This window comes from Calliopsis andreniformis, chromosome 1 (assembly GCF_051401765.1).
Source record: "Calliopsis andreniformis isolate RMS-2024a chromosome 1, iyCalAndr_principal, whole genome shotgun sequence".
In the NCBI taxonomy this organism is placed as follows: Eukaryota; Metazoa; Arthropoda; class Insecta; order Hymenoptera; family Andrenidae; genus Calliopsis; species Calliopsis andreniformis.
In genome coordinates, this window is record NC_135062.1 from 17,052,475 (window position 1) to 17,078,565 (window position 26,091).

A 26,091-nucleotide genomic window follows, 5' to 3' on the forward strand; every position below is an offset into this window, starting at 1 on the left:
CAACAGACGCTACTATTTATTTAAATATGAAACGTCTTCGCAGTAAATTCTTGTAAAATATTTAAATTCCTATTTTCCTGGAGCGTTCCATAATAATTTTCATATTATTATGAAATGCAATAAAATACATAATACCAGCTGGCAAAAACGTACAGCAGAATCGTAGCTGGTCAGTTTTTTCTGCTGGTATGCGACTATTCTTTTTGTTTCTTGCATCATTTACATTTGGATTAACCTCGTTCCCCTTTACCTTCATTCATATGGAATTTTACCCTTCAGTAGCGCTACTTCTAATTTGTTATATTATCATCCACGGGAGATTACAATTTCCTGATGTTCCTTAAAGCAAATTTTACTACGTAATTCCCTTTATCTGAAGAGGTCAATTACAGTACAGAAATATTCCTCTAATCAATCCCATAATCGTGCACTGCCAGACAAATGTAACTTCTATGGTGTACCATTAAATGTTACATTAACCTCTTCCTTTATTATTGACAGAGGCTCACAGAGCTCTGGAGCTCCTCGAAGACTATCATGCTAAGCTGACGAGGCCTCAAGACAAGCAGCTGCGATTGGCCATCGAGCGGGTGATCCGGATCTTCAAGAGCAGGCTCTTCCAAGCACTACTGGGTAAGTCTTACACAAATCCAAGATGACTAGATTTTTTCAGACGCTCTCTCAATCACTAACGCCAAAATGAATCGTTTCAATTCTTCTGCTCTCGAAGAAGCAATAGATGTTCACTTCTCTCAAGAAAATAATCGTTTCATGCGTTCCAATCGATACCGATGGCATTCCTAAGCGTTCGAAAATGTGAAAAATTCCGACAATTCGCGGAGGATTCAAAGAGGCGCCAGCTCATTCCCTTTTCTATGCCTCGCTTCAATCTCATCTTATTTATCGGAACTGGCACGCTGCCGTTCAAACGTTTCTGCTGCTATTGTTATTCGGAATAAAGCGCACCTTCCGCACGATTCATCTCGTTCGAATCCTTCACCTGGACCAGCAGATTCGCGAGAAATTTTCCATAGCTTTGTAGAATCGTAGCGAAGAAACGCGACGACTCTCGAACATTGTTCGAATTCGAAGCCTTATTGGCTACAGTGCTCCGTGATCTTTTTACGGTAACACAGACTCGTAAGTAATTCAGATATCGTTGCAGCGGCTTTTAAACCCGTCTCGTGTCCCTTTCCTAGCCTGAGCCTGGAAACCATGCACTGGTTACTTCTAGAAGCCAAATTGTTCCGTTTGGTCTGCTCGGTATAATGTTTCCGCATAAAGGAGATTAACCCGTTGCATCTGCAACTGCGTCTAGGTTACAGAGAGATCTGTACGTTGCCCGCTTCGCCTGTTACTGCTGATAACCCTAGACACCCTTGCCTTCAGTCCTCATCGTTGACGTGGACAATGGCCGCGAGATTACACGTCGTATCGAACCAATGCTAAGTACTTAACGAGATTAGAGTATTTCGCGGAATACCTGGCGTTAACATCTTTCCTTTAAAGTGATTTGGATATGGATACGTGGTCCATGTCTATGATTATTCTTGGCGAGGATCTTGAAAGGGTCTGTTTCGTGGACTCGCATTTAGATTTATTTTTCATTGTTGTATTAGGGATATGAAGATAGGTGAGAGGTCCAAGTGAACACAAGTTACCCATCCTTGTTGGTCATGAATTATAGTTTCTTAGTTAATGCTCATAAAATTTGGCGTCATGTTGGCGAGGCTAAGTAGGTAACAAGGTTACGATTCAGAACTAATTATGCAGTTATCGTATACGATAGGAAACTCGGAGGGAAATATCAGTAGGGAATAACAGTTAGCACTGAACTCACAGTGAAAACGCAATTTGTCACCGATTACTGGCGGTTCTTCTAAACTCTGCGTCTCTGTTTTGTCAACTTCGCGTTGCGTAAGAAAGCAGTCGAGTGGAAGCAAAATAATCTTTGAAAATGAAGACTGTGAGAGAGTGTTACTGAATTAAGCTCTTAGCCAGGGAGTAAGGGAAGGGGGAATTAATAAAACTAAAAGCAGTTAGGTGGAATTGTGAGTTAGAGCTATCTCCCGGTCTGCTAGTAGAAGAGTTTAAATTAATTTACGCGAATGTCGCGATAATTGTTGTGCAACAATGCGGCTGAAGTTGCAGCTGCAACTGGGCCACGGGAGAACGCCACGCTACGTGATTTAATTTCCAATAATTTGGATCTCTTGCAGTTATCCAGAGCCTCGGTGTGTCTCAGCTTCCAGCTAATTGCCGTGGTGACAGAACACTGCGGCGTGACGCTCTAATGCTTTGGTAAACCTGTAAAATTGTCCTCGAATGGAAAATCCCTGCTTTCATTCGATGGAAGATTCGATGCTTTTCGTGTTTTTACCATCCTCTTGCAATTGAACGATTCGAGATCCATGTTGCAAAGGCACACTCACTCAGAGTTAGGTAGTTGTTTGTTCCTCTTCAGTTTCTTCCTTCTTCCTTCTGTAATCCGCAAGCATCGAAGTATCTTCACTCGAGTCGCATTGATTGGCAGAGCTCGGCTCGCCAAAAGCTCGATGAAATTTGCGGATAGTACGGGTCGACTCTGGAACAGTGAAATTCAGCCCAGAAAACTTTCGATTCGGGGAACAGGATACAAAGAACATTGGGTTTCTAGAGCTTGGCAAAGAAGGTATTTGGTTGATGAAACTTGGCACAGAAGTCATTAAAACCTAAATCCATGGGGTCACTGAACAGGGTCTGTAACGATTGAATACGTTTGTTTCCCGGATGAAAATGTTTCAGGATTTTAAAAGAATATAAATCCGCGAGTTGTGTAGCATGTTAGTTACAAGTTGGGTCGGGTACACTGACACTTGGCTGGATACGAGTGCGTAGCTCGACGCAACGCGAGCGTAGAACATAGGCGCACAAGCACTATTTTACACCTTGGTGGCGGATGCGTCGGACGTAGCATTGCAAAACACGGTCGGCTGACAAATTTCGCTTCCCTTCACGCACGTGCACAGTTTTGCCCAGTTTTGCCCAGTTTTAAGCAATATTTTCATGGCTGGTATTTAATTTATTCTCTGGTGCTTTTAAATATCGCCCATTGTATAGGTGTGAAACAACGTTGTCATCTTTTATTTATAATGGTAAACGTTAGTTTAGATTGCACGATTTATTCGGTAGACTGGAAAGTCGTGGTTATAATTGATGACAGCGTTAGAGCATAATTGTCACCCAGGGAGTCACGAGTTTGACAGTGTTAAAGAATTGATCAATCCTTTAAGTGCAAACAAGGAATAAATTGGGCGAACTTCATTATTGCGTTTTCTGACGCTTAACACAATTGCTGCGAGGCAGTGAGCGCACTTCCCGACGCTACTAAATCAGTCATGCCTTGTTAACTTTGAAGGAAACTAAGCTCATCGTCGCGGAACTTGAAAATCAGTTTCCTCCTTTTACTTTGAAATTCAGGTCGGTCGCGGATCGATGCAAAAATTTTTCTCGAACGTCTTCAGAAAGAATTGGGAATAACTCTCTACTTTCGCGTTGCTTTGGAAGTAGTACAACTGGGAAAATGGAGCAAACTCGCAAGGGAGGAGGAAAAAAGGAGGAATGAAGATAACGAGACCCAAAAAGGGAAGAACGACGCACATCGGTTTTTTTCTAACAATTTTGTTTATTTGTGACAAAAGAAAGAATATATACGAATATTATAGAGTATAATTATATCATTTATAAATAATGTGAAAATCGTGTTTATTGGGAAATATTGGAAAGATATTGCTATTTGCACCTTTTGCTATCACTCTAGCAGTCTCACGAACAAATGATAGCAACAGATTTCATCAGGCAGAAGAAATACAGAGATGATTCATCCCTTTCACAACTTAGGTGGAAAGTGAAATATTACGTTCACGTTTTAACGTGTAATGCGTTATTCGTGCTCGTTCTACCAAATACGCCGTCTATCTGTCTTTCTTCCAAAACCTCTTCGTTGTTACTAATAACAAAAATCACACGAACTATATTATACGCTGAAAATCAGTTAGATGAGATATGGCCTAGAATTCTGACGAGGAAAGCAGCAAAAGGAAATGAAATAAAAATTGATAGAAATTCAATTGAAATCACCTTTCTAGAGGCAGGCTTTACTTTTTTTTCTCTTATGAAATTAAGCGGATTTGAAGCCGGTATCGATCTTTCCTTCACACACTATTTCGTTCACATTACGTGCTTCACTCGTTCTAGAGTCACACTCCGAGATTAAAGAGAAAGAATATGGTTAACGAAAATCGAGTAGAAATTGAGAACCTGACGCGATACACGTTCCAGGCAACGCATCTATGTTTAGGATTATTTACGGCGAGTCGTTTGCTTTAATTACGATTAATTTTCCCTCCTACGGAGCTGAGATACGTTCAGTTCTAGGCAATTTTTTTCTATTCGATGTCGGGCAGCGTGGAAAATCCGATTTATTTCGGGCGTTAGACGTGGCGCGGCGGCAGCGCAGAAAATTGCAGCTTCATCTGGTCGAACGATCATTCGCGCGCTGGGGCGTTGCACTCAACGGGCCGACGACATTTTGGTGCACGGAAGATGAAAGCGAAATACTGGCGAGGAAATGAGCGCATAAAGGACGGAAAAAGAAATTGACACGCGTGTATGAATCCCTGCCAACGCGACGTCGCGAAACGCTTGACACTTTTCACTTTCCGAAATACATTTTCTCCATATTTCATACTTCTGATGCGCCCACTGTTCTAGGGCTGGCTGCTTTGATCTCCAACTTGTTATCGTAATTACGAGATTGCTGTTATTTATTATGCAATTCGTATGTACTGTGTCTTGTTGTATTGCGTGGCGCAGAGAGCGCAAGTTAGCGTGGAGTTAGAGCGGATGAAAGATGAAATGCATTGATAATGCGAAGAGAAATTCCAATTTCCATTTAATGAGTTAAATAAATTTGAAAAATTTTCCCGCGACTATTATCGAAACTGTAATCACGCATGCGACGAGAATTAGCTATGAACTGGCTTTTTACGTGCAGGAAAATGACAGCATGTAAATTTGATCGTATGAAGACTGTGTAAGAGTGGAAGTCTGTCATTTAGTACGTCTCGAATTGCATGTTTGAATTATTTATCCAATTTGCATTCCGTGTCCCGAATGAATTGTATACCAAAGGAATAAAGATTTCTGTACCTAGGTTTAATCAAGACAGCTGATTGTGTTGCAGGGAAAAATTGTGTTTTCGTGATTGGATCCGATAGTCATCATTTCATTATTGGACCTTGGATACTGTTGCCTGAATTTTAAAAATCGGAAAGATACTGTACTTCTATAGTTCAGTGTACCTGGCGAGTATGTGTGAGCCTTCGATCCTCGATCTCGTCCTTTCTTCCATTTTCTGCGAGAGTGGAATGGGAGAGTCTACTCGACTATCAATTCAGACTGATCGATCTTCCTTCAAAGCTTGTATGCTGCACCTTTCTGTGGCTTAGCATTCAATGTGGTCCTTTAATTCATGCACCAGCAACAAACGTGAACGAGGGTGAACCTTAGAAAGTGGACGATGCGATTGTAATCTGTGGTTTAATAGAATAAAAGTACCTACAAAAAAGTAATTATTCGACCAGGAAAATTCACTGGAATAGGAACATGTTCGATAGCAGTTCTCAGAGTATTTCAGAATTTTTCATGCGTCCCGTAAATATGTAGCACAGTCTTCGTTGTGGTTCTTAACACCTACTTTATTTCGCACACGTATCACAATGCGCTGGTACATATTGCTGTACATAAAGGAACGTGTGCGGGCTTTACATAACGAACTTTTGTCCCCAGGTCTGCGAATCCATTAATTATCATTGCGGAGTGGCCTTTATTGTCACTGGCTTGCGGGGCTTTGTTTCACGCGCGAAACCCAGCTGGCAAAGTAGCTGCAGTTCCCAAAGCTGCAGTGCATCTTTAATTCTTAGCATAGTCTTCCCGCAGAAATGCCTGGATTTATTCTAAATTGTTTTCGTTTCATAAAACGAGAGATTACGTTGGGAAATATCTAAAAAATTTCTGCATCATCAGTTGGCATGAATAATATGTAAATTTCTTGATACTCTTTTGAAACAGATGAGGTCGAAGATCTTCGCTAGGGATTCGTATTGAGCTCGCGTTTCTTGATATCGTTTTCAGATATTTCATGGTACGATAAAAAAATAGAATATGTAATAAATTCCTATTGCTTGGTAGTACTCTATAATTCGACGACATATAATATTCGACGACAGTAGGGACATTAGACGATACGTATGCATTGAAGGTGTGCATGCATATAGTATCCGTATTTCTATTGGCACTAGGATACCTGAGACCTGATATGTACGTACGTTTCCAATAACCTTATTGCTACTGCATACATCGTATATCCGAATATCGTCCTGTAGTTCGGGCTTCCTTCGCAGGAGCTATTTATCCGCAAGTATACAACGGAATACATATATTTTTGGAGTTATCATTTTGGTTTATTCTGTTCTATGATTTCCTATTCGTCATTTTCATTTATAGTCCGTGTTTCGAAATTACGTAGAAATTGTTCTTTTGACCGTATTAACTTGAAATTCATATTAAATTTATAATAGCATGTGCTGTGTAGATAGAATGAGTTCCTGGATTGAAGCGTACTGAAAATAATTCCTAAAAGGTATGTGATGACTAAATTATTCATTGTTAGTACTTCAGAGTTTCAGATATTAAATGTATTAAAGTACATCTGTCTCTCTGATGATTGACTCATTCTCCTGAATTGCTTTGAAACGTTCGCCTTTAATTGTTTCGAGTACTTCATTATAATTTCCATTATACAGGGAGTTCAATTGTCATATAGTTTCCACTAATTCTATATAATAATATAAAATAATGATTTCACAATGGACAGAAAATGAAGTGAAAAATCTCATTCTATGCATTGAAATGTAACATCTAGTAAGGAATGCTTGTCACCACAACAAGATTGATAGTATCAAGTTCTAGTAGAACTGTCGTCGGTCTGTGACGGCGAAAGGTGGATAGTGGTCCAGCTGACGGGAGGATTTGAAATTCAAAGCACGACCAGGCACTGTTGTAAGATCGTTAACCGAATACCACGATCGTTGCTGCGGCTGCAGTCGCCGCAGTTGTTACGAGGGCGGCCAATTTCTCTCGTTTTCGCTCGGAATCGTTCCCATTCGTTGCGCTGTGTCGCACATGCGAATCCGATTCGTCGCCATAAACTTGTCCGTTAGTCGCATCGTCACGATTTTCGGTCATTTTCTGCTGTTTCACGTCCACACTACCTGACGAAAAATCTCAACACTACGATTTTTATAAATTGCCCACGAATAATTCTCTCTGCTGGACCTCGGTCGTTATCAAGCATTTCTACGTGAACTTCTTCTCAATAGACTTCTTTCCTAGGTGACGCGTAGCTGGCTGTTCGCTGTCGTATTTGTATTATAAAATAGTTTCATGTTTCGTCTTGTCCTTTATTTATTTTCTACAGTCCTGAATAGATGGGTAACTATGAAGTAATCTACGTGCAAGGAATACTAAAGAATCTTAAAGAAAGGCAATAAGGTATTGAAAAGTAAAGGGAAATCGAAGGAACGGAGCAATATGCAAATGAAATCAGGTCTGATGACAGGCTGCAAGCAAAACCGTTGTGTACCAGCCAGAACCGTGCCACGTAATTTAGTCTCTATACGATGCACGGACGATGTACTACCAGATCCTGAATTCCTGTTACGATTGTGTACAAAGCAGGTTGATTTTATCCAAGAATGAGCAAAAGCTATTATTATTTTCAACGAAAACATTGCTACCTCGCTGTTAATTGCTATTTGTTAGTATCGGTAAAACATTAATTAGAATGTTAATCACGTTCAGCATTACAGAGGAATATCAATTAATAATCCTCGAAAATGCATTGTTTGGTCGATGATTTCTAGCGATAAATGTATCGTATTTACTTCTTTTACAATGGTATTAGCAGATTTTGTCAGTATTCTGTGTTAGCAGTGTAACGAGCTTACATTTTTCTTCCCAAGAATGTGACACAGTAAAGTCAATTTCACTGGTCGCCAGTTTCACGATTAATGATTATTCCCCATGGTTTAGGAGTTATTTTAACGAGCATTTACGTAAAGTCCATGGTACGTTACTCAGCATAAACTGAATTCATTATGATTTTAATATTCTATAATGACCGTCCAAGTAACTTTATTGCCAGCGAGTTTTTGGTGGAACTCTGTGCTTGATTTCAGTCGATGTTAAGTACTTCAACAGGAATGTAGAGGTGCAACAAGAAAACTGTATTATTGAACATAATAAGTTCAATACATAATTAAATGTAAACGGTGCATTGTTCAATTATATTGCAACTAGAGGTAATATCCCTTGCAAGCTAAATCACTTAACGCGATTATGACTTTAACACTGCTTTAGCACTATAGAGCAAATTATGAAACTAAAAGTTCGATATAGGGGAAATTGATTAATCTCATGAACTAGGCTAACAGAATTTGTTTGTTGGAGTGTCTTCACTAGTAATTAAAATAAAAAGCTATTTAAGTCATCCAAAAGTGTAGAAAAGCCAGCAGTAATTTTTTCAATCACTGATCATCCACTTTACCGTATTTATTGTTATTTAAATTAATGTTCACGATAATACTCGGTTTAACATAGTTATTCGAGCACTCGTGTACGATATCAGCGCGAAGTATTACACAGCAACACTGCACCCTTTTACACAGTGCTCTCAGATCGATCCCTTTTATGGACCGCAACAGAGAGCAACGGCACCTTTGTATCGAGCACGATACACGTCGGCTTTCCACCGTATTCCTTTTTATCTCGAAACTACGGACGCTGACTGCATCTCATTATCCAACGTTACGCGAGATCAGGACCATAGAGGACGTAGTCAACAACATGTGAAATTTATCACCAATTGGATCGCTATATCTTTTTCGAACGACTACTGTTCCCTTTTTATCATATCAACGAAATTAAAAAAAAGATTCCCATTGACTGAAAAGAGTGGCGAGGTAATAGGTATAGTTAGCAAAAGTTTCGATCTTAAGAGAAAGTCTTTCATACAGCAGTTACGTAAAATTTCAATTTCTTCTCGACGATCTTGTATTTTGTCCAGAAATTTCGCCAACTTCTTGATCCAGCCATTGACGAAGTTAGGACAGAACGTGTCTAGCTAGTTGGCGCAGTCGAAGGAAACCATAAAACTATGCAAATGTATCTCTCGCACGTGAGTCGCCGTTAAGTGATTTACTTGTTTAATAATCTCCATTGAGCGGAGGAATTTATGCCTCATTTGCGTAATGCACGACGACGTTGTCCCCGGTGTGGTGGCGAGCGACGAGAACCCCGACGGGCCGCAGGCAACCATTAACAACTTGCTAGGAACTTGTTACGTCGTCGTACAGGCAATGAGACTAACGTGAAGGCTTCCCATGAATACCAGGCTGCATTTTCAGCGCTTGATTTTCGAATATAATGGTCTCGTGTCTTTTCAAGTGCTCTTTCTGTATAAAATGTCCCATTTCAATCGATCTACGTCGCGGAAGTCGTTCGGAGCATTTAAAATTTGTTCAACTCGAACTGTAGGCAGCTCTATCGATGAGTTTACTGCTGGACCCAAGGCTAAAAAACCTCTCTCACTTTCCTTTTCTTTCTTTCCGATCATTACTCTCTCATTTCGATACTTTTTTCGAAAGCGTCTCTTTCTGTCGCCGATCGTTGGAGTTTAAGAGGACGTAGGATTAGATATACTTTATTTCTTTCATTTATCATGTATTCGAGCCTGGTCCCTTTTAATATATCTTTACCGAGTCTTCGTTTTGCTCTCTTACATTCATTTCCCATGAAATTCAAGTAAAATTCCGATGAGCCTACGATGCCGTGGAGGGATGAGATAGGGGAAAAATGAAAATCGGAATTAGATATGACGGAAAAGGAGCGTGTTCATACGAAATAAAATTGAAGAAAATTAAGGGAGAGCGAGATTGGGGTAGGTCAAACGAGAATTTCAAACGATACTTTCCACGGAAACCTTTTTCTCTGCGAAAGCTGGGCTGCAAGGTTTCTCCACTGTGTGTTTTCAAGCCTTTGACGCTGTTGGCTTAATTTTAAACCGGCACTACTTCAGCCTTTCATAAACTCTGTTTGTTTTCATCGGCTTTAAATTCGAGCCTCTTCAACTTAAATTGTAGATCATGGAACCCGACGAAACTTCACAGAGGAAGGGCGGATGGTTTCGGTATGTGAGAGACCACTTAAGTAATGCGAGTTCTTTCGTAACTGCAGTTGAACTTACAAGTCATGATCCCTTGCGTGGCATAATTTTTGACGATGCTGCATTTTCAGCGGAAGAAAAACACGTTATACGTAAGCTCGAAGTGAAAAACTGACAAAAGTTTCGGGAGCAGCTGTAGGAATCCACGGTTAACTAGAATGCTCAGTAAATGGTTGATCTTCCCTGTATTTTTGCGGATGAGTTCAGTCTCATCGACCTGGAAGAAAACATGACGGTCGCTCGGAAAATTCAACGACACGTAATTTACGTATTTCCTGTTCCTTCGATAAAAGGCAGGAGCAACGAGTACTTTCCATACTGTTACACCCTTCGGTTCAAAAACTTCTACTTTCACCCTTAATACTTTCCCGTTGAAACGCGTGTGATCAGGCACCACGTTTTAAAGCTGGCTATTTGTATGCACCGCGGTCGCTAAGAAGTCAGAATTCTGCTCACGATTATACTTATCACGGATGTTCTGTCGTCCTACTTGTAAAGTAACTGTGGAACACAGTGAAGCTACGCAAGGCAGTAGTCACGCAAGGTATTAAGTTATATGACATTTCATTCGTCCACTTGTTATAAACACAATTACCGCCTTAGTTACGCCACATAGCTAATCGATTAATATTATTCGCCTTGTCTGACTAGTTACTGTCCGCATCTACTTACTCGACATGACCACGAAACGTCACGTTTAGTCCTCGCGCGGAGTTCCACTGCGCGGTTCCGACTGTGTCGACTAACTATTATCGCGTGATAATAATAATGTGATATTAATCTCTCAGTAAGAAACTTAGCAGGACTAATGTAAAACATCCCTCTGTAATCGTAAACGGAGAAATCGTTGTAACGGAACCATAAGCAATGTCTGGCTGGTGTGGTAGCTCATTACCTCTAATAACACAGATCTCGCATAGCTTGGCTTGTCGAAAAGATTAACAAGAGTCACGCGACGTCAGTTGGCGATATCGCGCTCTCGTGACAAGGAAATTTTCTTTCGAACACGCTCCTGAATTGCCTCGTTTTCTATTTAATGGCCGACAAATTCGATAATTGGAGAAATATCGCGTTGAAGGATAGTTAAAGAGGGTGGTGAGAGATTAGGCATGCCAAGCAGCAAAGAGAACGTGCAGAAGTCAGTGGTCGTGGAGCCGCACTCGGGTGGTTGGCCAGAAAACTAAATGGACTTGGATCCATCGGACTTGCACATCGAAGAGCAAAAGGGGTGTGACGGAACATAGTGGTTGAAACCGCTAGACGGCGTAGGAAGGGCACGTGAAATATTGCCTCCGGATTCTGCATCTACCGGCTCGTCTACCTTCCACCCCTTTCCAACCCGTTTCCAACCCCTTTTGAACGTCTCCTTACCGACGAATACCCTCCCTTCGAGACGAAACCAGAAGTTAAACGTCGTCGCGTTTATTTCACGTTGACGTTGCCACCCCTTATCCTCGAGCTCCCTTCCTCTTCACTTTTCATACTCTGTCCCCTTCTGCCCACTTCCTCCGCCCTTTTTTCTGCTGCCGTTTCACCGTCGGATCGAGGGTACATTTCTACAGCGAAATACTTGATACTTTGAAGGTTTTATTCTAGAAATTCGAGGGTACCTCTCATTGAATCCAGTCGAGGGTTTCGACATTGAAAACATTAACACAATTTGGTCGAAATTATTAAGTACTCCTGCTAATGTAACAAAGAGAAATTATTATTTGTACTCTGCTTCTCGTTAATGTTCTGATAATGAGAGGTTAATTCACGACATCCGATTTAATGCTTCCACGTGAATAATTTAGCAGTGCTAAGCTGAGTTAAGAAAAATAGGTCCCTGAAAAATTGCCACCGTTTAAAAAAGCGTTAATTTAACGAACGTGTAATACCGACTATTAGCAGAGTGTAATGTTTCTCGAGTAAATTGGCGAGCACTCGTTTCCTTTTCGTTTTTCCACCGACTGCATGCCGGTGCAATTAGCATGGCTCTACAGCTGAGTAAACCGAACCACCTGAAGTTCCATCGGCAAAGTGCAAGAGCTTAAATAAAAACGGGGAAGAAAAGTATCGGTATCGATTTCGCGACAGAGAAGGGAACAGCAGTAACGTTGCTTCCAACTGTTCTGCCAATTATTCTTTTAATTGGCTCCCCTACCATAATTCTTTTTTGATCTATTATCTTTTAACTCCAATCTCGCTTAATCCGAACTTTTCGCGCCTGTGCAGACTTTCGAAAAAAACTGGATCCAGTTCCTTTCTTTTTTTAGGGAAGAATTTATTTCTATTCTTGTCTGGCAAAAATTGCTCGGCATGTAATAAAGTGCATCGGAGTAACTTCTCTTTTCATTTGTGCGGAATTTCGTAGGAACGTTGTAGAAGAAAATACTAGCACTGGTTGTCCCACAATTTTCCCTGAGTTACATCAGAGTTTAGTGTCTCCCCACGTCGTTCCTTCGGCCAGTTTTCTTGAACCCGTGGCAGTCGGTGTAATCGAAAGTCGGAGGATTAAACCAGTAGTTCCGGTAACACGGGCACATGTGAGCGAAGATTGCTTGCAGATTTCCCCGTGTCAGGCTACAAACTAATCAAACTTTCTTGATCTGTCCCCCGACTTTCGATGGCGTCTTGTTCTTCCACTGCCTGATCACTGATCGTTCGGTGCAGCATCACGCGATCGTAACCTTCCCCGAAACGCGTAATTACCTTCGAAGCAGCTATTTCGCTCGTCTCTTTAGCTTCCTCTCGACTCATTTCTGGCTTACTGACGACCATCTGGTGAGAACGAATTTTTCGGCCGCTGCTAACCAAGATTCGATTTATCAAAAGGTTTTTAGAAGTTTGAAGAAAGTTAATTACTTCTACGGAATAAATGAGCGTGGCTTCATTCCTCCTTTCTTCCGCGACGATGAGAGATCTCCTTCCATTTATCTCCTCGAAAGTCACTGGCATCGAGTTTCTTCCTCGTGCGTTTCTTAATGCGATCGCGATTTAATAGGGTCCCTTTCTGTCAGGACTTTTCTCTGATGTTATCTGCGATGCCGCAAAAGTCAACTGTTCTGCTACTTTTTCGTGCTTCTGAAAGCCTTTGTGACTCTTCTGATACTCGGTTGTTTGGTTAAGCATAATTAATGAGATTCAACGTTTAAATTGCGAGTACTGTAATAGTTATACGTAGATGGAGCCATTAGCTTTTTACGACCTCTATAAAGCAACATATTTCCGAATTGGGAAGGTGTAATTAGAGGGGATGGAAATTAAAAAGTAATGGGATGTGGAAACGACGACTCTGGTGCATAAAACCGAAGACATTAAAAGTAATATTGATGTATAATAACGGCAGCTGGATTAGTTTCGCCCATGGAGGTTTACGGTCGCTGATAAAATCTTCCCGCGTGTACCGTTATTCATTTCTTGTACAGGAGATGACTAATAAAGGAGCAATTTAACAATGCCATGTTGCGTAGTTCTCGTAACGAAATAATAAGCGTTGCCTAAATTAAATCACCTTTCTAGATTTTATATCCAATACTTTACGAGCAATATTCCTATAAATATTTTACATATTTAACTCTACTCACACGTGGTATTTTAGAGAGTTCAATTAAATTAAAATTATAAATTAAAAAAATATTGATTAGAACATACAGTTTCACGGTTTATTTGAAACCATTCACAGGATAGGACGCGCGGCATTTTTCACGAAAGCTTGTTTCACTTTTCGTAAACATCGAACTGAGGTAAAACAGGACGAAACTGTATCGAATTTCAAAACCCTTGAATGCCGGATTCGTTCAACTTCCACGCCACCTAATATTTCGACGTAACGGTAAAACTCTACGCAATTTCCTGTCGGAATGTACACAACAGATACCTCTAATGAAATCGACGGTGACGTAAAACAATTTCGATGGATTAGTTAATCTTGTAGCCAAATTTTTCCCTCGAATATATCGAACGTTTCGTTGACTGATTCCGAAGCAATAGAACTCCCCTCGCAATGAAACATCGTACACAGTGTTTCGTGTTTTGAATAGTTCAACGCACCTGTCATGAAGAAGTTCTTGAGAAGAACGAGAAACTTGTTCCTTGCAGCTGAATAATATAATTCTTTTTCTCGTTTGCAGCTGCCCGCCTCTTTTCCCCTAACAAAGACAGCGATCCAGCTGAAATTGCATTAAGGTTTCATCGTCTAGAAATTTTTCTGCGAATCGAACGATAATCGTTCGACGCGGCAGGTCAGAGAAATTCTAGTATCCACTCCAGTAAATTTCTCGCTTCTATCCGATGAACTTTCAGCCAGCGCTGGCCACGTGCGTTTTTGGCCGACGTCGTTCTGGAAAAGAAGGTATCAGAAAATCGATAGGAAAGCGAACGCACTCCAACTCTTTCTCCTTCTGTCGCTATCTGTCGTTTGATCACAGCTATGATTACACTACCGCTCTGTAGCAGTCCCCTTTGATATCACGTTCGTTGCTTTCTCGGGATTTTCTTACTGGGACCCTCCCACCCTCATTTTCTGTGCTGTTTGTCAAAGCTCGATTGGCAGTGCTGCGGAGGAGGAGGGGTCGACGAGAGAGGCTCGACGAAAACCGAATAAACAGGAATAAGTGGCTTTGACGTTTACGCGCAGTCCAAGTTTTCCGAGTTGCCGAGATATTAGAGTTTAAATAACAACATTAGAACTCGACTCATTCCAGACTAATACGATATAAGGTTTACACTCGGCGAGGAAAGTGCTCCCGTGAAACTGCGGTCCATGAGTTGAAAAGAGATAAATAATCCAGCGGGAAAATATTTAATTACTTAACCCTGGATAATTGAATCGTAATTAGAACTCGAAATGTTCGGATCTGGCAGATATCTGCGTTAAGTTAGAAAGTTGAGTGGCGTCTGTTACGTCATATTTTTATCGCTCTGAGTTTGGAACAAACAAGTTGTCTAAAGGACCATCACCGTGAGAGGCAAGGGTTCGAAAACTTGGATGGAAGACCTCCTCGAAATGTCAAAGCTTTCATGAATATCATTTCGTGTCTCCGCTCTCGGGTTCCATTCGAGTCGTCACCTAGATAAGTGTAACAAATCCTTCCGAGTATCTCGAAATTTCCTCAGAGCTCGCGTCCATTATTCTTGCTTTCCTCCGTCTTTCGTCCCATTCTATGTCAGTAATTGTATGGACATTCTTCTATCCTATCGGTTCTCCTTTCACGGAATTCATCTGGTCGTTTCATTATTATTCGACATCTCGTCATTGTCTTCTTCTCCTCGTGTTCTTTAATTGCTGATCTCTTTGCTATCTGGGTCAAAAACGATCACTCCGGCAACCCTTACTTCTCTAAGGTGCCTTTTCATTCATCGCCTTGTCGTACGAAGGGTCGATAGAATCGTGGCAAATAAATAATTAATTGGAATCGTGAGAAACGATTTTTGTTAGTTGATCGAAAAATAATTAGTAGTTGAACCAGAAATGTAGATCGAAAAAGAGACGAGGACTATTTTGACAGGAGCGAAATCACTTTGTACGACTGGCGCCAGTTTATTCTTAACAGTCTATCGATTCGTGTTCCAGCGCTGGAACGAGCGAACGTTATTTTTAGAGATGCGTGTATTGAAAGTAAAGTTGAAAATTAGCCGACCTTGCTACTCGTTAATCTCGAGCAGCTTCGACGAAAGGTCGACCGATCGATCGTCTCGTCGCGGACTACCACTTTCCTCTCTGCTCAAATTACGCGAAACTGTAAAAATTCCCCTGGAGACGGGCAACACGCGTTCGAGGAATCGATTGCACGCTTCTGGGAAGCTAATTTTCGGCCATGTTCAATCATCCCATAATCTCCGACTATCGAGTAACTTCTTGAAGTCGTGACCCCCCATTCCCTGAACCCCAGTTCGATGTCTCGCAATTTCCGCGCGACGTGTAAACTTTGATAACGCGATTATTGCCCTACAGTGATGCAACGTTCCGTGTATTGTCCCCTATTACATCATTTTCAATCATCGAGTACCTCCAGACTCTCCGTTTCCTTAGTTGAGAAAGTTGAATTCGCAGTATAATAACGAATATAAAAAATAAATTAACAAAGAACCATTGAATCTGGTTTCACTAAAAATTATATCGTTATATGATCTTCTGTGGTAGAATTAGAAAGTAGTAGAAAATTGTAAAATTATGAAAATCGTGCCTGTGTGGAGCCAGGAACATTGTAAGTAGTATAACCCAGTCCTCGATCAGACCACAAATACTGTGTAGTAGTGTAAACCAGTGCGTAGTCGGCCATTCAGTAAACAGTACAATCCCTGCATATAATCAAACATTCAACGCCTGTGTGATTTTACAAACACGTGTCTGATTATAGCCTCTACTATATCTACTGCAAAGAGTAATTCAATGAAGGATAGTTTACTATCTCTTATGAATCGCGTAATATCTCTCGAGTCATAAATCCATGAAACTCATCAAAAAAGGCTCGCAGGGATGGTTGGAAAATTGCTGACTAATAAAATATCTTCAGAGCCAGAGACCATAAACAAAAGATTTAATCAATGAAGCGCAACTGACCACATTCGTTCGTCGCTCGGTCGCTCTCTGCATCAACTGCGGTGTCGTTCGTTCTAATATGCAAAGCACACAGGCAACGAAACGGTCTATCACGATGCGTCTTTCGTTTAGACCCGAGCTCGTAACTTCATTACGTAGAGAAGTTGCCCGAAGTTCTGGAACGTTCGAAGTTTCCCTCCGCAGATAACCGGACCTAAGTGCGCGCCAGATGAATTATGCAGTTTTGTATGCAGCTTCTCGCGGGCTTATGCACGTGACGGTGTACCTGATTTCCCTGCGCGGCCACGTCGTCGTTCCAACCGACCCCGAGGAATGCAATTAAGAAGAGAAGTTTGTAGGTGACCGACATCCCTTCCTGCCTGTTCGATATCTTTCATTGCGATTCACCGACTCCGCTTCTTACCCAGTTTCGCTGTCTTAATCACGGGCTTCCCGATCGGATGTTCGTGCCCCAGTAACCTGATCGCTGATTAAACCCCTGGTATAATGTTCGAGTGGAAACAACTTTGCACGAAACAGAAATTGTTCAGAGAACTGGTTTCTCTGTTTCGTCCCTTTCGATTCAACTTCTCTTTGACTCAATTGTAGTTCTGCCAGGGAAATTTTGCTTTTTGGTAGCCAACGGATAGCGTAGTAGTAAATTGATCTGTCTTGTAGATGGAAACGTAGATATTAGAACTCTTATAACAACAATTCTTTACTCTGTTTACGCGAACGCGTAATTTTCTATCCCGTATTATGAAGCATCTGATAGGGCTAGGTTTACACTTGACCGTGTATTTATCCACACTGCAGCGTCTAGTCACGAACAGTCATAAGATTGAATGACAAGAATTACTCTTCGCCCTGTTGGCTGCCTATGCAGCACGTATCCACTTCCTGTCGAGTAAGTTGTGATGGTGCTTGAAGTAGTTCAGGTGTCTGTTGACAGTGCTCCAACGTTGCTGTGATACTTGCTATGGGATGTCGGCAGAAATTGTATCGCTTACTCTGCTGATATGGCTATTTCTTCTTGTATCGGTAGATTGTACGACAAGTATGTATTCCTCTTTCTTATTTTCCAGTGTAGTTGCAAATTTTTTGTTCTACACTTTGTATGTTATTTTCAGTGCTATTGTATGTTCTCTACGCTTCTTTTTCACCCTTCGCGTGATCAAGCATTTGAAGTTTTAGCGTTTCACGCTTCGTTACTCCAAGTGTCGAAGCAAAAACAGATTTAAGTCTACGTAGTTTCCGCGGTTTCCTTTTGCGGAAACTTTTCCACCACTTTGGTTACTTTAACCACTTGCTTCTTATCACGTTCAAGCTTCGTTTATCTCCTGCGAATCGATTCCAGCAAGCACAACAAATTTTGTGGAAGTATTAAGGATTTTCCCAATTTATTAATTATATTAATAATTCATTTCTAAATGAATATTCAGCAGTAGAATAACATTTCATTCATGAAGATTTATTTCATTCTCGATATCCCTTTACGTTTGATGTTACCATTTGTATTGATTCATTCTATTATTCTCCATGCTATTGTTTGAGTAAATCTAGATAATTGTTTATGCATTGTAGTGCAGATTTTTGATTTCTTGTTACGCAGCGTGGTCATTCGATACGTGTTTGCTGCACAATCAATATTAACATTGCACTCGACGTCTCTACAGCTGTCAGTGAGCCTGGATTGGTTTAATGAAAGCGAACTACACCCTCCCGTTACACGTGTGACCATGTATTATGTAATCGATGTGTGCCTGCTACTCCGTTATTTTTGTAAATACCAATGCTTCCGGGCACAGGGCATTCACTATTGGCCACTATACATATGCGTCAGTTTTCACGTTGCCCAACTCTTGTATTGTTTAGATATCGCTGAAAAATCACGTACTCCTGCCCCGAATTTGTGAGATACGCGAGCTTGGCTTTCACCCGTAAATTCAACAAAATGTTTACTGTATCCTGAAACATATTTTGACGATTTCCTCGATGAACCTCGTATACGGAAATGATACGTGGAAAGGGTTTTTTTACCATAGAAAGGGGATTGATTTCATATTATTTATAGATGTATATTTTTATATATAGTATCGTTTTATGCATCCATTTTTTCGCACAATCTTTTAAAGGTAAGGGGAAGTAAATAGGGTGTCAAGGCATAAATTACAACGGGAGTGGTTGCGTGTTCTCGCGACGATTTTCTGGCAGGCAGGGGAATAATCTCGGTTACTCCTTGATTTAGGAACGTGGCACGAAGCAGTTAGCGTGCAAATTTTATTGGTCCTCGTGATGGAAATATTATTTATCAGGCGGAAATTGTGGCAGGGAATTTGTCGAGAAATGGAAGTTCGAAGTTTCGTCGCGAAACACTATTCACGAAGTACCTTTATATAATATTAAAAGTCATATTAAAAGTCAGAGAAGTTTTTGGGATGTCTTCACTTTTCACAGCAATTTTTCTAGTATAACTTTCTTTTTCTACATTTTCATCTCTCGTCTAGGTAAGTAACACTTGTTGACAACTTCGAGCACAAAATTATCGACTTATGAGCAATTTGCTTTTCCAAAATTGTATCATTTGTGTACATGGTCCATCCAGAGTTTCTGAGGCAGTCAGATCTATACGGTTACCTCTACTATGAAACGAATCGAAGACTCAAAGGAACATGTATTGCACGAGAAGGAGAAATATTTACGCTATTTGCTCTATTATCGGGATCACGATAACGTCACTCGAAATTCGCGATTTAATTCCACGTTTGCAGAACGACATGTCGCGCTGGAACGCTGGGACGTCAGTGCAAAGAAATGGATAACTAATTCATTTCGTCATGTTTCCGGAACGATATTTTCGCGTGCCTCTAACTCGGATATCGGTTAAACGAATCGGAATGCGATTAATCTCGATATTGATTTTATGGTGCAAAACTGAACTCGCTAGAAAAGTTAGTAGTATTCCCATAGATCATACTATTATCGAATTTCGAGAATTGATCATGTGCTATGAACAAATCCTTTCTAATGACTTTACCATTAATTTCAGCAGCGTTGCTGGTACTACTTTCCTACGAATTTCGAGGTTTTTAACTAGCTTAGTGTTTGTGAAATATTGTCGAATATTTATTAGAACTGGAGTTGAAATTTAAGAGGAACACAATTAAATTTTTTGTCTGCAATTAAAAGAAAAATTTTTCCTTTGGTTTGGAAACTCTTGTACATAATTTGAGTTTAAGAACATTTATTAGAACTCACTAGTAAATTTTATAAGAATATAGATTGTTTAGAAAGTAGATCATTGAAATGTTTATTCTGTATTGTATATTATCAGCAGTCGAGCCAATTTGTTATACGTATCATGCATTGATAAACCCACGGTCGGTAAGGACTATCTCAGTTATGATTGGATGGTAAATTCGACAGAGCTTGCAAGCTCTTTACCGACCTTATCGACTGCCAAAAGGTTCAGAACCGCAGTAGAGTTATTCTAGAGAGCTTGCAAGCTCGACGAAAGTTCGGCGCTGCATCCAGAGTGATAATACGGTTGGTAAAGTAGAAACTCCTGAATAATTGTCCTTGTTTTTGGCAGTAGTCAATGTTAGTTTCTACATTAAAGTATACTCGAACTATCGACAAAGTATAGGATAGACCTTTCCTTTAATGTTCTTATTAATTATTAATTATTTCCAGAAAAAAGTGGAAAAATATTTTTATTCAACAATTTTAGTTGAAAAATACATATTTAAACAATATGATATTTGTTTGACAGTCAGTATCTTTACTAAAAATATAACACATGATTAAACATTGCGGGACCTACAAAATTTTGCTAAACAGCTGATAAAAATTTTGCTGGTCCAACCCTTCGAGTAGTTCTTAGTCTACCCTTTGAATTATCCCTTGAATCAGTATCTAATTTAGTTTGAAAAAAAGTACTCAAAATCAAGTATTTGAAATGTGCATACGTAAGATCGACAGAAAAATTTGGACAGCGTAGTTTTCTATAGTAGATCACGAAGTCGGTAAGGGCGTTCAACCCTCCGAGAAAGAAAATTTAAGACGCGGATGGCGCTGATCCAAGTCCAAGTTCTTCTGCTCCTGACATCGGCATATTTATTGTTGTATAAAATAGCATCAGCAATGAAATCAGTGATATATTAGAGACACGATACGGATCTCCATTTTTGTTTCAGCACTCACTTAAACGCTCAGAGGTTGTATCTCTCCCTTAACCATCTTCTATCTTTTCCAGAGCTTCTCTCCACTGGAAGCATTAGGAAAATTTTTCAAAATGGAACTTTCAACCAACGAAAATTATACTCCAAGCTTTCCATTGCTACATTTGTACTATCCCAGCTTCTCTTCTCTTCTTTCCCTCTTCTTCCACAGCCACATTCTAAATCTGTACGTACCTATCTCCACTGCAGGTCATGCGTGTAATTCCGAAACCTGACATGCAGATCCTCCGTTGCATGGGTTACCCACAAAAGTTGCACTACTCTCGCAGCATCCGTTTTCCTGCCCGCAGAGAAAAAAGGTACAGTGTCAAGGCAAAATCCGATCAATGGTGTTCCCCAGTTGCTTTCACATGTCACAGACTTTTTTCCTTTTTATTCGTGGATGTCGAACACCGAAGGTCTATCAAATCTCCCTCAAACGCCTTTCAGCCGTTGCGCGCAGGGGCTCGATCCTGATCGGATGGGGTGGAGATTGCCTGGGGAAAGCCTCGCAGGAAGGGGTTAAAGCGCGTGAACCAGAGGGTGTTCAGGGGATGGAGTGACCGTGAGCTATCAGGCCAAAGCAGGGATAGAACTCTGCACTGTGGGACGACGCGATGGGTAAAAGCTAGCCCCGAATTCCTATCGATTCTAAGTGGCGTCAAATTTTCGTGCTTCCTGGCGCGACTTTCGGGCCACTGAATATTGCGGGCAACGAGTAACGCAACAAAGAAACTTTCTGGCTCGATGCTACACTCTCACCTCTGAGTTTCTATGATCCCGTTGAAGTAAATACATTCTTATTTTTGTGGAATTGGTGGGATAAGCTGCTCTTAGAAGTTAATAAAGTAGGATAAATTATTTTTAGTACTTTCTTGGGCAGTGCAAATAATTGTGATGCATGAGTTGTAGGGGATAGAAGTTTCTCCATTTTTGGGGGAAAACTGAGAACGAAATAAAATCGTGATCGTCTGCTTTATAGGAGGGTGGTTAGGGGGAAGGAACAGCGGTGTACCCGTGCGTTATTAGTTTCATAGAATTTTCGTGTGCGGCTCAGTGAATATCACGGACACTGCGCAATTATAATAAAATACCAGCAGCCGACTGAAGGACCGCGATAACAAGAGTGGAGTGATTTTCGTGAGAACTCGTTCGTTGAAGCTGTTTAAAAATACCTCGCTTAAATAAGTAAAATAATCAGGTTGCCTCTATATTTGTATTTGCTCTTTCCAAGTGTCTTACTCTTACCATCTATCAAATTTCTAACGAGCAGCAGTTTATGATGGAAATACTCCGCTAAAGATTCAGCTGTTCTTCAATTTTCTTTTAAATACATAAATAGTATGCTCCAGTTACGTAAATCAGACATCGAGATAGAAATAGCTTGTATACGCAGAAAATTATCGACAATAGAATCAAATAAGGATGCAGCAATTTGTATGGTAATTGGTTTACAGCTTTTCAGTGGTCAGCAACTACTCTTTTAGGATGCAGAAAGGGTCGCTCCTTTTCTACTGCTTTTGATTCTGCAGTTCGTGCCTCGTTCACAAACTCATAGATTTTCGTGAAAAGCATTAACGTCGTTCAGATTGATTGCATTTTCCTTCTGTTTCGGTCCTTTAATCAGAATCAGAGCTCAGATAATACAAAATATGTAAAGTAACAATCGGTAAGGTTCTTAGTTTGACGTTCCATTCTCCCCTCAGTCTCACCCTTAATCTTTATATAAGTGTAATGACGACTCGATATCTATTTACCTGCCCGATTATCTCTGTACCGATTATTTCCTCTTGTCTTCTTTGATTTACGATTCCGGGGTTATATCGTATTTCCGGCGGAACGTGGCTCTTCCTCATACATAATGCAGCACTGGATCAAAGAGCGTTTGGTGCAAGCCTTTGCAAGTGTACGTGTCTACGTTTATTCACGTACGTGTGCACCTGGTGAATCAGTGCTCGTCTTGCGCAGTGAGGTGCAAGAACGCTGCATAGTGTATTAAATCGACGTAGAAAAAACGCCAGCGTGGCGATGATCAAGTAACTATCGCTGTTCTCAACAGCGAATGAACTTGGACGTGACTAACTATGCCGAGGGGATTTGCACGCACACAGAGGCGTGGTCTTTGGATTATGGCTCATATCTTTGTATTAAGTTCGGTGGGTAAGGTCGACAAGGATCGGAGTTCTGGTACAGCTTAAGGGCCAATCCAACCCGTGAACCCTTCGAGTACGTGATTTGGTACGTCTAACTTCCCGCTGTGACAATGAGATGGTTAGGGGCGGTCTCAAAGAGCTCGTACGGTAGGAACTTCGTAAACTTAGGCTCCTTCGATGAAGTTATTTAAACCACCTCTAATCACTTGCTTCTTTCTAATTCAAATATTTTCAGGAGATTTTCTAAATTTGTTTCTATGAGAAACATGAAGTCCTAGGAAGAAATTTCATTCATTTAGTGTTCACTGAGGCTGATTATACATAGGAAATTTCGTATGATGACTGAAGTGCCATCGTAGTATAGCGTTTAATAACCTGTTTCCATATTGATGATGTTTATGCTGATTTAATTGTTTGGTAATAGCGTAGCGATGGAGTTGAGGTGTGATTGAGTGACGCACATATAAAAACGAGGCACAGTTTAGAGATTGAAAATTGGAACAATTCATGGGAAATCTTTGTGTGGCTCGCTCCGAAAAGCGTGTATTTTAGATGCATAGAATTTTTTAGGAGGCTGTAACTGTAAAACTTTCCCGCGTCTTTGATGCTTCCGGTCATATTCTATCCGCCTTTTTTGTCGACCTCATCATGCTGTCTTTGTTCGCTTTCTTTCTTCGAAAAAAATTCCATCTTTGGGAAGTTTATCTAGCGAACGCGTTCAAACTTCTAGTTCAATTGTATTTAAGTATTCATAGGGTGTGTAGATCCTTTCTCGTTTATTTGACCGGTCGATATAATTGAAAGTGGTGCATCGGAGTAGTGGCAATCGATGAATCGAAATCGAGGCAAGTCATTACAACTTGCTGCAACGTTTCATCGCGTCAATTCGTGGTAAATTCACCGGAAACGTGGACCGTGTCTGCCATTTAATTTTCTCTCGGCTCGCTAAATAACACAGCGCGCTCAAAATCGCGTAAATTACTGTGAAAAGTGAAAATTGCTGGTTAACATTCAGAGACTGTTAAATTTCACGTAAAGCTACGTTAATTACGGCGCTACTTTTCGATTTTATTTTATGTCAAAGCCCGGCTGCGCCCCCACGGGGCTTTGCAATTACTAATACCTCAGGATTGATAGTATCTCGTCGCTCGACCGATTTAATTCGATGTGACGTGGTTGGAAAAAGATTGGCAGCACCAAAGAATCCCTGGAGAGACGAGAGTCGGAGTGGGTGTCGAAAGGCAACGGGAAGAGTCGATAATTGCGGGCACTCTTTTGGAAAAGAGGCTCAAGCGAGCCGATAGCTGCGTCAATCCCATGGTGATCGATTTTCTACCTCAGTGTGACACTAGTCAATTTAATGAACATACTTCCTAGCAGCTCATATATTTCTTTTTTACACGGAATTTCTTCGATATCGTCATGTACGATTTTATGGACACATTCAGGATAAAGAAATTGTACCTACTTTAATACTGTCTTCAGTAACCAGCTTACCGCAGTAGTATAGGTCAATGGAAAACGCGTCATTTCGGACGTACTACTGTGATGGATGACATTTCGAATTTTGTATTTAAAAATGATAAAAATTGCAACAATCTAACTGTTATTTAAAGCTCTAATACATTATTTAGCATTTCTGGTACTGAAACGTGTTTAATTAACATCCAAATGTATATTGGAAAAATTGAGTCTCATTAGAGTCAACTAACATGATTTACATTCATCTTTAAATTCTGTTCTTTGTGCTTTGGTGTCCGCTTGCAAGAGGAAGTAAAAGCAGCCGCTATCCGGTTCCATCAGCTATAAAGTTTATTTGAATTCCGAGAATTTGGAGATTCGTCTGTTAGGCAGGGGCGGGAACCGTTCGTCAGGAAAGCACGCGGCACACAGGCAATAAAATACACGCCGTTACCATCCTGGATTTTATGGGTCTTCCGTTGTAACGAGCCCTTAATTTTCTCGAAATCCCAGCTGGATTACGTCGACAATGTCTGCACGCGTTCACGCATGTCAGCGCGAACATAGAACGCAGCGTCCGAAATTCGCCCCCATAAACAGGAGATATTTTGATCAATAATTTTATGTGCCACGTAATTACGTTTATCCCTCTGCCTCGGTTCGCTAAGCTTCACCATGGGAATAAATCCAGGACTGCGTAAGTTCCTTGGCAATGCACGATTTAGTTCTATGCAGATAACATTTCTCTGATCGAATGTCTGACCATAAACTGCCAGAACCACTGACATTTTATTGTAGAACCTTCCTTCTCATACCGCAGTAGTAGTGGTCAGGCGTTTGTCAGTCGGTAGTCCAGTGTAATTCGGACGGGAAAAAAGTGAACTTATTCTACTGTAACTTATAAGATACACGCTTTCTAAAGGATCAGTGACACGGTTACTCTGTGCTAATACTTTACATTCGATTGTACACTCGCTTTCATGCAAATGTGACTGTGTATAAAGGGTCTGGCCTCTCAATAGAAAATCGTATATCATCAACGTATGCGAAGTAACAATAAGTCGTAGTATTCTTTGTGGTTGATCCGCGAGTGACATCGGTAACCAAGTACTTTTCGAGCCACTTTTGTTACAGGAGCCATATCACAATGCCGTCGCGACTCGAATTGATCACGACTCTTTCCCCATACTCGGAAATTCTACGAACACTTGGACGATTTCGAGAACACGACCAACCAGCCAATACCTAGCGAAATTCGAGAGATATTTCGTTTCACCGTTGACTTGCCTTCACTCCTACGGGTTCATTTTTCATGAATAAATCCGGATCCTCTTCTTCCTTCTTTCAATTTGACCTTTCAGCGTCTCCTTCGTCGATTCGATGACGCAAAATACGGTGATAGGAGAA

The 26,091-nt window shown here is 40.7% G+C and overlaps 1 protein-coding gene across 6 annotated transcripts in view; it reads left to right on the forward strand.

The window, feature by feature from the left end:
- The window catches only part of Dlg1 (MAGUK family member discs large 1), a 376,826-nt gene that overhangs the window by 55,766 nt on the left and 294,969 nt on the right, over window positions 1-26,091 (forward strand). For 5 of the 6 annotated variants that reach the window (XM_076393504.1, XM_076393526.1, XM_076393518.1 and 2 more), the window contains one exon: window positions 502-633. The exons of the other annotated variant lie outside the window; for it this stretch is intronic. In XM_076393504.1, coding sequence (XP_076249619.1) covers window positions 502-633 — 132 coding nt within the window. The remainder of the gene's footprint in view (window positions 1-501; window positions 634-26,091) is intronic. 6 annotated transcript variants of the gene reach the window in all.